The sequence below is a fragment of the Amphiprion ocellaris genome, chromosome 7 (assembly GCF_022539595.1).
Source record: "Amphiprion ocellaris isolate individual 3 ecotype Okinawa chromosome 7, ASM2253959v1, whole genome shotgun sequence".
Taxonomy (NCBI): Eukaryota; Metazoa; Chordata; class Actinopteri; family Pomacentridae; genus Amphiprion; species Amphiprion ocellaris.
The window spans coordinates 33557661-33572184 of record NC_072772.1 but is presented as its reverse complement, the minus strand read 5'-3'; the positions used below and the strand labels follow the sequence as shown (position 1 = coordinate 33572184).

Sequence of the window (14524 nt, the reverse complement as noted above, 5' to 3'; positions counted from 1 at the left end):
GTTAAATTACAGATAATGTCAATTATAATCACATAAAAAAGTATTAATTTAAATTAGAGCTCATTCTGATGTGTTGGATTGACATAATAATGTTGGTAATTGCTTCAGTTTAAAAATTTGAACTCAGACTGCTGCACTAGTTGATTTAAAACTAAATCTAAGTTGATGTAACTTAATTAAATTGGCTTAACAGTTTTTTCTTCAGGATTTCCAGCCTCTCTGTTGGAACTAATACTTGCTATAAAAATGTATTTATTCATTTCTTTGTAAATCTTATTTTATTTTAAAGAGACAAAAGACAAAATTCCTGAACAGACATTATTTATTTATTATTATTATAGGCTACATTAACATAATAATGTTGGTAATTGATTCAATTTGATATTGTCTGTAATTTATTAATTTACTATTTCATTAGTTGATTTGAAACTTAATTAAATTGGATTGATAACAGAATTTTTCTTCAGGATTTCCAGCTAATATTTGATGTTAATTTAATTTATACTGTGTATATATATATATATATATATATATATATATATATATATATATATATATATATATATATATATATATATATATATATATATATATCATAATAGTAATAATGATATAACATAAATTGTATTATTATTTGTGGGAGTTTTTATTTATGAGGCAATATTTCTGTCTCATATAATTATTAGTAGTAGTAGTAGTGGTACTAGTTGTAGTATTATGGGGTGTTTTTATTTCTGAGCCAGTACTACAGTACTCGTATTATTCTTTATGTGTATATTAGCGGTGGTCCTGCCGGGTGTCTCTAGGGGTTAAACCGGGGCTAAGTGGAACGGAGCGGGGCGGGCTGTCCTCTCTTTACCCCGGACTGAGCAGCGCCGGTCAGCGGCAGCAGCGGGCGACGCACCGTCACGTCCTGACGCTGGAGGAGGCAGAGACCGGCGGAGGATGCTGCTCACACCGGCTCAGAGGGGCTGTCTCTGCGGGACCAAGCGGCAGCCAGCGGCGGAATAACATGCAGCGGAGCGGCCCGGGTGTCTGGTCGGCCTCGCTGAGCTCGGCTGCTGCGCCTCTTGTCTGCCTTTTCGCGGCTGCTCGTCCCTCCGTCGCGGCGTGATTGTTTCCAGGTCAGAATCTGTGTTTCCTGTGCGGCTTGTTTGTACTGAAAATGGCCGGAGATGGCGGCGCTCTGAAGGATATCAATGAGATTAAATCCCAGTTCCGGACCAGAGAGGGCTCCTACAAGCTGCTCACCCTCTCCGACTCCCAGCAGCGGGGCGGGCTGCCGCGGGGTCCGTCCACCGGAGCCACGCTGGGCCCCGGGGTCGGCCCCGGTCCGATACCCGGCGGAGGGGTCGGGCTGCTGCCGGGGCCCGGGGCCGCCGCCGCCGCATCTTCCTCCTCCAATGCCGCGGCCAACTCGTCCCCGGCAGGCTTCCTGCCTCCGGTCCGGGTGTCCATGGTGAAGCTGCAGCCCGAAGACCCGAGCGAGGAGTCGGAGCGGGTGTGCTTCAACATCGGCCGGGAGCTCTACTTCTACACCTACACCAACATCAAGAAGGTGAGCCGCTAGCCTAGCATGCTAAGCTGCCAGGGGGATGCTGGGAGCCGCTGTCATGTGTTTTAACGGCACATCTCCGCCCGTTATGCAATGCAAGATGGAGCAGTGGAGCCCGGCCGAGTGGCGCATCGGGCGGCTGAGGAGGCTGAGGAGGCAGCGGCTCCATCCGCCGCAGAGAGCCTCCGGAGCTGCAGCCTCCGTACAGCCCGGACGCTAAAACCAGCCTCCCCGGTCTGGGTCTGGAGGCTGCAGCTGTGGAGGGACACTGCAAGGTGAATTATTAATCAGCACAAAGTCAACATATTGTTGGTTTTGATGCAGAAAACCCCTCATTATCCTTGCAGCCTCCCTGTTCTCCCATCAGCAGGTTAAACAGGCCAGAAAAACATCAACATCACCACTGTTTCTGACCAGTTTATCCACTAAAACATCCTCATAACTCAGATTCAGGTGGTTTTCTGTGTGTCCTCCACTTTCTCCTTCCACAGCTTGTTTTTAGCATCACTAGCATTCACACAGGCTTCTCCATAGAGCTCAGTGCTTCCAGCTAGCTGCATCGCCTCCTGCTAATAATGCATTTAGTTTGTGCAGCTGTCTATATTTTCCAGTAAGGATTTGTCTCCGTACGTGGTTTCTATGATGCAAACACAAAAGCAGAGATGTGCGCTCCGTATTTCATATTTCCGATGCTTGTTTCAGTGAAGAAACCAGCAGAGTTTATAGTTTACGCTCCAAAAAACAATTCAGCTGTGAAATAATTAAAATTCATCCTCTGACCTGTCTACAAGTCATTAAAGGTGATGCATCTTGTGTGATTTTCCTCCTCTAATACCTAAACTCAACAGCTGAGCACATGATTTTGACAGGTAACCTGAATTTATGGCTTAATAAGACAGCAAAATTCTCTCCATGTATGTTATTTTGTGGATGAAATGATCAGTTGTTCCGTCCGTAAAGAAGAAATTATCATAACAATGTCCCGGAGCCCAACTTGTTCATCCAAAATGCAAAAATAATCAGTTTACTACGATGTAAAATCACAAAATCAGAGTGGAGAAGCTGCAAATGTTTTCCATTGAACCTTTAAAACACCGGATCTGCCGGATTTATTGAATTTAAAATCAATAAAACGGGCATCTTCTCCTCCATCTTTACTCAGAAACTCTTAATGACGACAGGAAACACGTTCTAGGAGACTTTTAATATCAGAAACCTCTACAGATTCAGGTGTCCTGAAGCTTTCCCGTCAAATTTTCTCCTTATTTCTTCCCTTTCAAGGAGGTTCTCAGTTTAAAGAGTCCTTCTGGTTCCAGACTTCTTCCATCTGACAGTTTATTGATTCCACTTTTCTCCCGGAAACTCTGAGCTTCAGTTTTATTCTGTCGTCCTGATCTATAACCGACTGCAGGTGAGGTCTTCAGAGAGTTCTTGGACTATTGGTCTGTCTCCTGATTGTTGGATCAGATGCGCCGTTCAATTTGCGACATTTCCAGCGAAGTTCTAAAAACATCTCATGGATTGTTAATAAATCAAACTGGAAGCACCTGAACACAAATAGTCTGAATACTTTCATCAGTGAGAGATTTTAGTGTTTAATTTATTGATCTGCAGGATTTATAAAATTTAAAATCAATGAAACTGACATTTTCTCCTCCATCTGTAATCAGAAACCCTTAACTATGACAGGAAAGACATTCTAGGAGACTTTTGATTCAGAAACCTACAAAGATTCTTGTCTGCAGAAGCTTTGCTGTCTGGATTTGTGTGGGTTTTCTCGTTATTTCTTCCCATTAAAGGAGGTTCTTAAAGAGTCCTTCTGGTTCCAGACTTCTTCTGTCTGGGAGTTTATTGATTCCACTTTGCTCTCGACGGCTTCAGAAACAGTTTTATTCTGTCATCTTGATCTATAACCGACTACAGTTGAGGTCTAAAGAGAGTTCTTCTGCTTCAGGATTGGTTTTTGTCCTGATTGTTGGACCAGATGTTCTAGAAACATCTCACGGATTGTTAACAAATCAAACTGGAAGCACCTGAACACAAATAAAGGGTCTGAATACTTTAGTAAATAAGAGATTTTAGTGTTTAAGTTATCATTTCAGGACTATTTGGTGTCACATATTGCACCTTTTAGCATCATGGTTTCAATGCACACATTGTTCTGATAGATTTATAAGAATCCGTGAACGTCGGAAATAGATGCCACGAGAAGTTTGCTTCCTAACATGTCTGTGAAAAGATATATTTAAACCCAAGTCAGGATCTTTTACCAAACTGAACCAAACAGTGAGTGAAACGAGACTTGTCTCGCAAAATAAAACAAAACTAAGTGGAAAAAAATCCTGTGACTGAAGCGTCCACCGCCCCTCCAACCTCCTCATTAAGGCTCTTCCAAACTGGAGATACTTTCATACGTCTGTAGGTGTTGAAGATTGATGTCGGTGGCACTGATGCTCCTATCTGTAACTCTAAGATGTTAGCAGCTTTGAGAAAACACCCTGAGAATGAGGATTGGTTCTATTTTTAATAAATTAGTTCATAGTTGAGTGGTTTGGTTTGAATTCCAACTCTTTTCCTGCTCCTCTATCCGCTCATAATCCAAAATTATATGCCAAAATGCCAGACACTAAACCTTTTTTGCAGAAAGAAACCAAAGAAACCTATTCACTTTGAGTTATAGAGTGTATATTGATGACAACCCCTTTATATATCCATTAAAATGAAATCTACAGTCAACAAAGTGTAAATAAAGTGACAGTAAACAGATGAACAGTTTCAGGTCTGGTGTTGATGTTGCATCTCTAATGTTCAGTCTAGATACTCTAGAAGTTATAGATGATCAAATGTTGTTAATGCCGTTTTTTCTAGGATTTCCAAGTTAGCTTTTATTTGTAGGTTTGCAGGTAAAATTGGAAAAGACGTCGAGTGCATCAGTGGTTTTTAGACGTCTGTGTTTCATGTCAGTGTTGTTTCATCAGTGGTTGTATTTACAGTGAAGAAGGTCCAAATGAAAACAACTTTAGCTGCTTCTTCTGACAGGAAATCACTATTTGATGCTTCATCTACATCACATTCACTCACTGATATCCTGCATTTAATAGGAAGTTTTCCTTGAAGAAAAGAATGCCTCAGAATTTACATTTATTGAGAGGAAAGGTTTGCCTTTCTACAACATTTAAACCATATAAATTGCCCTTTTTGCCGCTGATACTCTGGCTTGCAGCAGAGAAAAGCACAGATGTATTTAGGTTATTATTACAGAATCACTGGATTGCGGTTATGTTAGTTGTTTGCATCTTTTTCCTCCTTGTTTGATTGATAAATGTCTGCAGCTTCACAAAGAAACCTTTCTGACACCAAACCCTGATGCTTTTTGTCTGGAGAGATGAAAAATGTTGTAGCTGCACAGGAAATGTCTCAATGTGACTTTTCATTTTCTGCACTTGAATTGGTTGGTCAAAGTAAGAAAAACACGTCACCTGATAACAAATGTTGCGAGAGTGTGACGCACATCGTCAGCAGATGGTTGAAACTGTAAGAGATTGTTGGTTTTTACCTCCTCTGGGACACATGACGCTGGTTTAAAGACCTCTAAATGTCCCTGAAAGTTTTTTTTTAATTTGCTTGTGTGTAATGGTTTTCTTTCCCCTCTCTGTCGCCTGCAGGCCGTGGACCTCAGCAAGCCGATAGACAAGAGAATTTACAAGGGAACCCAGCCGACGTGTCACGACTTCAACCAGTACTCGGCCACGGCGGAGAGTGTAGCGCTCATCGTGGGTTTCTCGGCCGGACAGGTCCAGTATCTCGACCCCATCAAGAAGGAAACCAGTAAACTCTTCAACGAGGAGGTATTTGATTTGTTTCCCAGGTCGGAGTTGCAGCTCTTTCTGTTTTTGCGATTAAAGCCTGCTGCAATACAACACAAGTAATCTGTCATTCTCTATATCGATTTTTCTGCCCCAGTTTGGAAGCTGTGTTGTTGCCTAGAAATGCAACGAGGCTTCACGTTCTTTTACTGTCTCCTGAACTAGCTCTTTCTCTTTAATGGGATTCCTTTAATGGGATTCCCAATTAAATTTAGAAGATAGGAGGTGTGTGTTCACTGCTGCATGCAGACTTTGTGTTTGTGTGTCTCCTGCATCTGTTCACCTCTCTGGGATTTGCTTCTCTAAATCTTTGTCTTGTACCTTCTCTCTTGTTTCAGTCTGTGCTCCAGTTTGTTTCTTGATCTCTGTGGATCTTCTTTCTGCATGAGCTTTTGATTTGTGATCACGTATTTTGCTACCTTTGCGGTGACTTGTGTTTGTATTATCTTCCTCACCTATTCCTCCCTTCTTTCCTTCTCTCTCTAAATCCTTTTCTCCATCCTGTCCTTCTCCTTCTACCCACCTCTCTCCTTTTTTCCAGAGGTTGATAGACAAATCCAAGGTAACGTGTCTAAAATGGCTTCCTAAGTCGGAGAACTTGTTTCTGGCCTCCCACGCCAGCGGTCACCTCTACCTCTACAATGTGGACCACCCATGTGGCACTACAGCACCACAGTACTCTCTGCTGCGGCAGGGCGAAGGCTTCGCAGTCTACGCCTGCAAAACCAAGACGCCACGCAACCCATTGTTGCGGTGGGCCGTCGGCGAGGGAGGCCTCAACGAATTTGCCTTCTCACCAGATGGTGTTCACGTGGCCTGCGTCGGTCAGGACGGCTGCCTGCGCGTCTTCCACTTCGACTCAATGGAGCTGCAGGGCGTCATGAAGAGCTACTTTGGCGGGCTTCTGTGTGTGTCGTGGAGTCCTGATGGTAAATATCTGGCCACCGGAGGGGAGGATGATCTGGTTACTGTGTGGTCGTTTGCAGAGAGCCGGGTGGTAGCGAGGGGTCACGGCCACAAGTCCTGGGTCAATGTCGTAGCGTTTGATCCCTTCACGACTTCATTGGAAGACGACGAGCCTATGGAGCTCAGCGGCAGCGAGGAAGACCTCCACCAGGGGACGCCAAATAACTCCATGCACTTTGGCCGGGTTCGAACGAGCAGCACGTTATCGCGTCTTTCTCGGCACAGCTCTAAAGGCGGCTCGGCATCGGTCACATACCGGTTTGGCTCAGTGGGGCAGGACACCCAGTTCTGTTTGTGGGACCTGACAGATGACGTGTTGTACCCTCGCCTGCCGCTGTCTCGCGCCTTTACTAACACTTTTGGACCCTCGCTGTCCAACTCTGGCAGTGGGGGAGTCAACAGCACCTCAGGTGGGGGAGGAAGCGGCAGTGTGGAGGGACACCATCACCCACCCAACACTAACACCGGCACGCCCAACCCGCCAACCCTTCCTTTACCGCTTCCTCGCTCGCTGTCGCGCTCCAACTCCCTGCCCCACCCCGCGGTGGCCAACGCCTCCAAGGGCCAGGGCGCCTCTGAGGGTAGCGGGGGAGGCGGAGGAGGGGGAGGCAGCAGCAGCGGAGGAAACAGCACCCCCTTCAGCATCGGCCGCTTCGCCACGCTGTCCCTGCAGGAGCGCAAGTCAGACAAGTCCAGTGGCAGCGGTGGGGTGGAAAAGGAGCACAAGCGCTACCACAGTCTGGGCAACATCAGCAAGAGCAACGACAAGATCAACGTGGCGCCACGGAGCAACCGGCTGGACGCCGCCAAGGTCCTGGGAACTACGCTGTGCCCTCGAATGCACGAGGTGCCGCTGCTGGAGCCGCTGGTTTGCAAGAAGATTGCACATGAGAGGCTGACGGTCCTGGTGTTCATGGACGACTGCATCATCACAGCCTGCCAGGAAGGCCTCATCTGTACCTGGGCTCGGCCGGGGAAGGCGGTACGTCTCCAGTTAACTTTTCAGTTACAGATTAATGCTTATTGTAATTAGTGTCCGGAGAGCTCAACAGTCTAAAATTAATTTACTTTGGTGTAATTAGTGACTAATACCAGCAATTTGTGACATTGTAGAAGCTGGAACCAAAATCATTTTTATAAGTAAACCTGTTAACGGCCAAATCTTGTTTTCCATGTCCCACTGTGCAGGCCGATCAGCAGGCATTTTTCTGTTGATTCCACAGTTGGTCGATTGCATTTCCATTTATATTGACAACAGAATAACACATGAGGAAACAGCAGCTGGTTCCAGTTTGGACTGCAGTACTGTGGTAATATGATTATTCTTGAGGTGTGCCAAGCACAATTTGAAGATATGGCACAGGATTTCTGGAGATTTTAGAACGTCTTTATGTGTTTGAGCTCCTTCAATGGGAAGCAGGTACAAATGAAAGCTCCTCCGAAATCTGGCAGTAATTTGGTCGCATGGCGCTTGATGTCCAGTAACTGATTCCTTATTCTTCAGCTACAGACTCATCCTGGAAAGTAACAATCTTTCATGCCTTTGCTACGGCCTGTCAGTCTTTAATGGAACCTGAAATGTGATTCTTTATTCCCTACAATAGATTTTTGACTGGAAACTAAAACTCAGAGATTTACTTTTCTTGGAAAAAGCAATCAACGTTCAGGTCAGGGTGCTTTGTAAATCGACCACAGTGAAAATTTGTGTGTGAAATGAACATTGATGCCTTAAAAATACATAACTTTAAGAGTTATCAGAGTGTTTCTGTTAAAGATTTACTCTTAAATTGTGGGAGAATCATACTATCTGAATTACCCAATTAGTTGACTACTCAGGTGCTAGGTAGTTGTGGTCAACTATTACAACTAGTCGTCTCAGCCTTAGTCCCGAGGAGAGACTTGAGAGGAATTTGTCCATCTTCCACTAATTTATAGTTGTAACTGAAGTAGTCACTGCTGAACATTGGAGGTGTTTTGATTTGAACATGCTTTCAGTCAATGGTGCTAAGACTCAGTGGAATGTCTAAAATCTTCAGATATTTTGTGCTATCAATGACTTTCTTTAGAAATGTCTCAAATCATCAGATATCCCATGCTGTCAAAGGTGTCCTCTTGAAATGTCTAAAATCTTCACATATCCCGTGCTATCAATGGTGTCATTTGGAAATGTCTAAAATCTCCAGATATTTTGTGCTATCCATAGTGTTCTTTAGAAATGTCTGAAATCTCCAGATATTTTGTGCTATCCATAGTGTTCTTTAGAAATGTGTAAAAGGACAAGATATTTCGTGGTATCCATGGTGTTCCTTAGAAATGTCTAAAATCTCCACATATCCCATGCTATCAATAATGTCCTGTAGAGATGTCTAAAATCTTCAGATATCCTGTGCTATCAATGATGTCCACTGGAAATGTCTAAAATCTCCAGACAACCTGTGCTATCAATGATGTAATCTAAAAATGTCTAAAATCTCCAGGTATCCTATGCTGTCAATGATGTACTGTGGAAATGTCTAAAATCTCCAGATATCTCGTGCTATGTCTGCCGACTGTGCTCGGTACACCTCATAAATAATCACACGGATGTTGTATTACAGTCTAATTTCTAACCTGCTGTTATATCCTGTAAAAAGTGCAAAATGTCAGCTTTTCAGACACTATTGTCTGTATTGTAGTATTGACAGAACCAGTTGTGCTTCTGCTGTCTGCCTTCAAAGTCCACATCGGACATGCGGAAACCTGAAATGGCCTTAAATGACTTCCAATGCTTCATTTCTTACCAGAATAGCTGTTTGAATACATTATGTGATGAAGATGAAGACATGACAAGCTGAGGACTGAAGCTGCTTCATGTCCGTTGGTGTTGAGGTTTTGGGATTGAGGTCTTTTTTAAAGTTATAGTCTCATATTGAGGCTCTTTAAATTATGTGGAGATTTTCTCCTCTGAATTGAGGTCATCCCACTTTCTGCTGTGGTTTTATTTAATTCAGGACATTCATTATGACGCTGTAATTAACCTACTTACTGCTAGTTTTGACTTTTGTTTTCCTGTTTTTTCATGTAAATTGTGAGCCAAACCGAGTCTGAAAGTTCCCCGATTTTCTGTGAACAAGTTGAGTCGATTTTTCAAAGCTCAACTCAGAAATGACTCAACAGTTGGAGGGGATTTTCCTCTCGGTGGCGGCGTTTCATCTTCCTGCACTCTAAAGTGTTTTTTTCTATTTTGTGCTGTGATTGTCTCCGCATTCTGACTCTCCTTTTGTGTTTTTGTGTCTCTCATTCAGAACTTGACAGCACAGAACGGAAACTCTCCAAGCGGCACGGTGGTATAGCTGGAGGAGAAGATTTGCACTCATCCCTCCCTCCATCTCCTCCCTTGTTCGTCGTCGTCTTCTTCTCTCCACATCGACCCTGGGAAATGTCAGATCTGGGGCCAACACCCAGAGACTGAACCTCCCCACCACTGCAGTATTTTACCCTCAGTATAACTCTCTGTACTCGCCATGAACCAGAAGGTGGGAAACTCCTCCTGAATCCTGAAAAACTCAACAGATTCATGAAGTCTTTAAACAGATTCATAGTTTGGGAACAAAAGCAAATGGATATCAGCTTAAATCCAGGCTAAGTTAGCTTGTGAGGCTAACTTCTGGTAGTTGGACGATAAGAACTTCTTGGCCAAATGTTTGTGGACACCTCTTTGATTTAGGGATGTTTTCCTAATCGTACAGCTTGCAGGGATATTTTAGCAAAAGTTTGCATCTTGTTAACACCCCCAAGTGCAATTTAGATCCACAAACAAGTGGTTCTTCCAATTTAATGAGCAAAGAACCTTGACTGGAACCCCAACCAACACTTTTTGGATCAACTGGAGCTGCAACATCAGTGTCGGAGCTCAACAAAGTCAAAAATCTGATTCGGCTAAAATCATAGCTACTATCGATTGGTTGCCAGGTAAAGAAAGTCATAAGCTAAATGGGCCACAGTTCTTTTTTTTTTTTTTTTTTTTTTTAGCCTAATTCAACTCTAAATCATCATTAGAATCTAGTATTTGCAGCATATTTAAGAAGTTTTAGACAGTTTCTCTAAGGGTTTGCCACCAAAACTACAGGTTAAGTCAGTGTTTTTATGTTTTCATTGTATAAATCTGTGATACCAACTGACCAGAATTACTAAAAGAAGCAAAACATGCCTCGTGATGCATGTTTTAGTAACCATATTAATTGAGAGAGAAGTTAGCTGCTGTTTGTAGACGATCAAACATTGAGCTTAGATACACAAACTGCTGTTTACACTCGACTTTTTGGCACAAAATGCAGCCAGGATGAATGCTTCTTTGACCTGTTGTCAGAGTAAACATTCAGTTAAAGGTTAAATAAGGTAGAATCTGCAGGTTAGAAGAGTTCAAAGTTGTGAAAACATGGGGGTGTTTACAGGTAGTTTGATCCTCCTGCTGCCAAAATGGTGGATTAATCCTGGAAGACTGCTGATGTAGAGCTTTTCTCCTCTTAGAAGACACTTTGGAAATCGTCGGATCAATTAAATTTTGAGCCAGTCGATCAACAAATGAATCAGACAACCGTAATGTTCAGGTGTCTGTATACTTTTGGACAAATAAAGGACGTAGAACACCAACTTTGGTGGCAACAGGAGGAAATAATTTAAGACTTGTTCTTGTTAGCTAAGGTTTAGCTGATGCTTAATTCTCTATTTCACCAGTTTCAGATTAGTAGCTAACGGTTAGTTTTCCAGTCAAAGTTGAATAAAATAAACGGACACCTGCCAAAAACCAGACATGAGAGCTGCTAAACGTCCAGATGATCTACTTCAGACGAGGTTTTCAGGAGCAGTTTCCCGCCTCGACGCCACCGTGGGAATAAACCTTTCATTCCCAGCTTCAGCCCTTCGTGTTTCTCGGCAGAACAAACTGCATCGGCGTCGTTCCTCCTCCACGTCTGTAACCGAATGAAGCATCCAGGAGCGAACGTCCGGCCAGGCTCCGTCTGCTCCTCCATCCTCCCCCCTTCGTGCCAGAGACACTGCGAAAGCCACGGCCATGTATTTAAGTTATTTATTTTATCACAAGACTGTGTAGTAATTTATACTGTACATAATGAAAATACTCTATAAATACAAAAAAACGTAAGATAAAGACTTGAGAGCAGCGACCGAGCGAAGACGAAGCGGGAAAAAGACGAAGAATATTAATATATGAAGATCCTTCTATTGTACATAGCAACAGTTATAACCCGAATGTCTGCTGTTTTAGGGAGCTTGAAGATGTCAACGTGTTTTTATTTTGTGTGATAGAGTTTCTCCGGTTCGTCCCCCCGAGAGCAAAAATCTTTGGAGTCGAGCACAGACAGCCGTTGGTTCTGGAAAACGCCAACAAACAAACAAACACTGTCGCACATTCCCAAGGTAAACAAACAAACACCATCTACTGTCTTCATTCCTGTCGCACCTCAATCGCCTCCTGCAGGAGCTTTGCACATAAAATAAACCCACAGTCCATCCTGAGCTGCACGTTCAGGGTTTTGTTTTGTCGTTTGATCTGACGTCTGTGCAGGAAGCAGCTTCCAGAAACTAAAACCACACAAATTCGTGGATTCACGGCTGGTTTAATAAAACAAAACAGGTTTGTTCCCTTTGCAAGACTGAACTTTGCCTCTGCAGGGTTTGATAACATCTAGATTCATTTCTGTTCTGTCAGATTCAATAAATCGATCCAGAAGGAAGTTTCAAGCATGTAGTAGCTTAAAAATCGACACAAAACCAGTCAAATATAAAAATAATAGAACTAAATAATGCAAAAATGTGAAACAATGCAGAGTAAATTATGGTTTACAGCAGAGAGGTAAATAATGCACACTGCAAAAATGATGTTAAAAAATGTTATAAAATCTCTAGAAGATGCCCGATTCCTGATGTTTTATCTGAAAATAAACCAAAATCAGTTGCAAACAAACACAGTTTATCATATTAGCTACTTTGTGCTGCCTGCAAAAAGGTGTTTTGGGCTTTATTTTTGGTTCAAATTCCAAAATAAACTCCCTCTTAGTTGAATATTTGTTGTTTTTCAGTGGAAGTGGCCTCAATACTCATGTTTATAGTAATTTATGAAAGACAGTGAGGGTGAAATACACAAATTTATCAATTAGTTCATTGGTTAAACATCAATTGGAAAGAAATTTGGTGATTATTTTTGGTTAAAATGGTAAAATACTGTCCATCCTGGTAAACAAAAGTTGAATATTTCCATTTTAACAGTTGTTTTTAAGCAGAAATGGCCTCTACTTATCCTCAATATACATGTTTATATTAACTTAAACAAACCAAGCAGCTCTTAAAGGTTGAAAAAAGGGTGATTTATCAATTTGTGCACTGATATAACATCAATTGGAAAGACATTTGGTGATTATTTTTGGTTAAAATTGTCAAATACTCTGCTTTGTGGCTTGTGCAAGTGGAATATTTACATTTTATTAATTGTTTTTAAGCAGATGTGGCCTCAATTGATCCTCAATATACATGTAATCTGTATCATTTGACATTAAGCAGCTCTCTAAGACTGAAATAATTCAATTTATCATTTAGTGCATTGATGAAACATCAATCGGAAACAATTTTGGTAATTATTTTTGGTTAAAGATTTCTCATCTTCTCATTTCTCAGTTTTCTCATATTGTGAGTTTTTCTGGGTGTTTAATCAATTAAAGTACCAAAAAAATGGAAGCAGCTTGATGAAAACCCGACTTTACAGAAATTAGACATTAAAATCTGCAAGATTTACATTCAAATTAATGTCTTTTAAGTCGCCAAATTGATCCCCTGACTAACTGATGATATTAAATGAAAGTTCCTGCATTTATAGAATTAAAATCTGTGTTTTTGTGGCGACATTTCGGTGCAAAATCTTTCTTCTAAATCAAACTTTCAGCAACAAATTCACTCTTTTACTCACCAGTATTTGAAGCTGTAATATCCTCGACTAAGATGACATTTTTACCTTTTTATTTTCATGTTTTGGGACCATAAATAGTTATTGATGCTCAAATTGCATCTGAATCAATCTCAGTTTCAGCACAATTGCTCTAATTGGAATTTATGATGCTATTTTGGGCCTTTTTTGACCAACTTACTCAGAGTGCACTAGATTTACCACCTACTCATTTTAAAATGATTATCAGATGTGTTAATAATGAAAATAATCTTTCATATTGAGTTTTTCTGGATGTTTAATCAGTTAAAGCACTGATAAAATGGAAGCAGCTTGATAAAAACCCGACTTTACAACAAGTCGGCTCGATGAAAACTGAAATAATTGGCACTTTAAAACTGGATTCTGTTGATTTGACACTTAAATGGCGTAAATTTCGAGCGAATTTAGTTGGATGTCGTGGAACCAGACAATGTAATTTTGAGGTTTTCTTCAGATCAGCCTTCTTTGCATCGAGCATCTTGAAAGGTTTTAGTATTTGAGGTAATAATCTGACTTAATGTTTGTTTATTATTCGGTCTGATGTCTTTTATTTTGAAATTCATCCATGTTTACTTTCTTAATTTTGGCAGTTTAACGCTGCACAATGGATATTTTAGGAGAAATGTTGTCAGGAATCACTATGTGAGACTGAAAAGGTCCAGAACCAGGTCTAAACTAACACCTCTGCAGGCTGAGGAGGCGTTTCTCAGCAGAACCTTTTGTTTCTGGTATTTTTATGCACATTTGTTAGGGTTCTTTTTGGATTCTCTCTGCGTTTTCTCATGTTACCTGTCTGCGACTTCCCACCTGCAGAGTCAAGGTTGTGCCCTTGGAGCTTCCTTCTGATCCGGTGCCTTGATGTTGCTCATCTCCGTCGTCGTGGCAACGACATGTCCGTCGGCTTTAAGGGTGAATTAATGCTTCGTCACGACGACTCAGATGTTAAAGGAAAAAACCACCAGAATTCCTTCCAGAAATACTGTTTGAATAAGATTCTGCAAACAGGTTGTATAAATTCTGATCACAGGCGAGAACATCCTGGAACAATTGCATGAAAAACCTGCTAAATTTACTATTTATGTTTTTTTTTTTGTTTTTTTAAAATAATTTCTCACTTCTTTTCCCTGATTTGGACATTTTCAAAGAGATCCTTCAGCT

At 41.6% G+C, this 14524-nt stretch overlaps 1 protein-coding gene across 1 annotated transcript; it reads left to right on the top strand.

The window, feature by feature from the left end:
- The first annotated feature begins 926 nt into the window (after positions 1 to 926).
- zmp:0000000529 (WD repeat-containing protein 20) lies at positions 927 to 11910 on the top strand. The gene is made up of 4 exons (XM_023272500.3): positions 927 to 1558; positions 5221 to 5403; positions 5963 to 7369; positions 9672 to 11910. The coding sequence occupies exons 1-4, from the start codon at positions 1166 to 1168 to the stop codon at positions 9717 to 9719; spliced, it is 2031 nt and encodes a 676-aa protein (XP_023128268.1). The 5' UTR covers positions 927 to 1165; the 3' UTR covers positions 9720 to 11910.
- Positions 11911 to 14524: the final 2614 nt, after the last annotated feature.

Excerpts from the sequence above, each read along its gene's own strand:
- zmp:0000000529 (XM_023272500.3), top strand. The coding sequence starts at position 1,166 with ATGGCCGGAGATGGCGGCGCTCTGAAGGATATCAATGAGATTAAATCC. Across the intron at positions 1,559-5,220 it reads CCTACACCAACATCAAGAAG|GCCGTGGACCTCAGCAAGCC; the intron begins GTGAGCCGCTAG and ends TGTCGCCTGCAG. Across the intron at positions 7,370-9,671 it reads GGGCTCGGCCGGGGAAGGCG|AACTTGACAGCACAGAACGG; the intron begins GTACGTCTCCAG and ends TCTCTCATTCAG.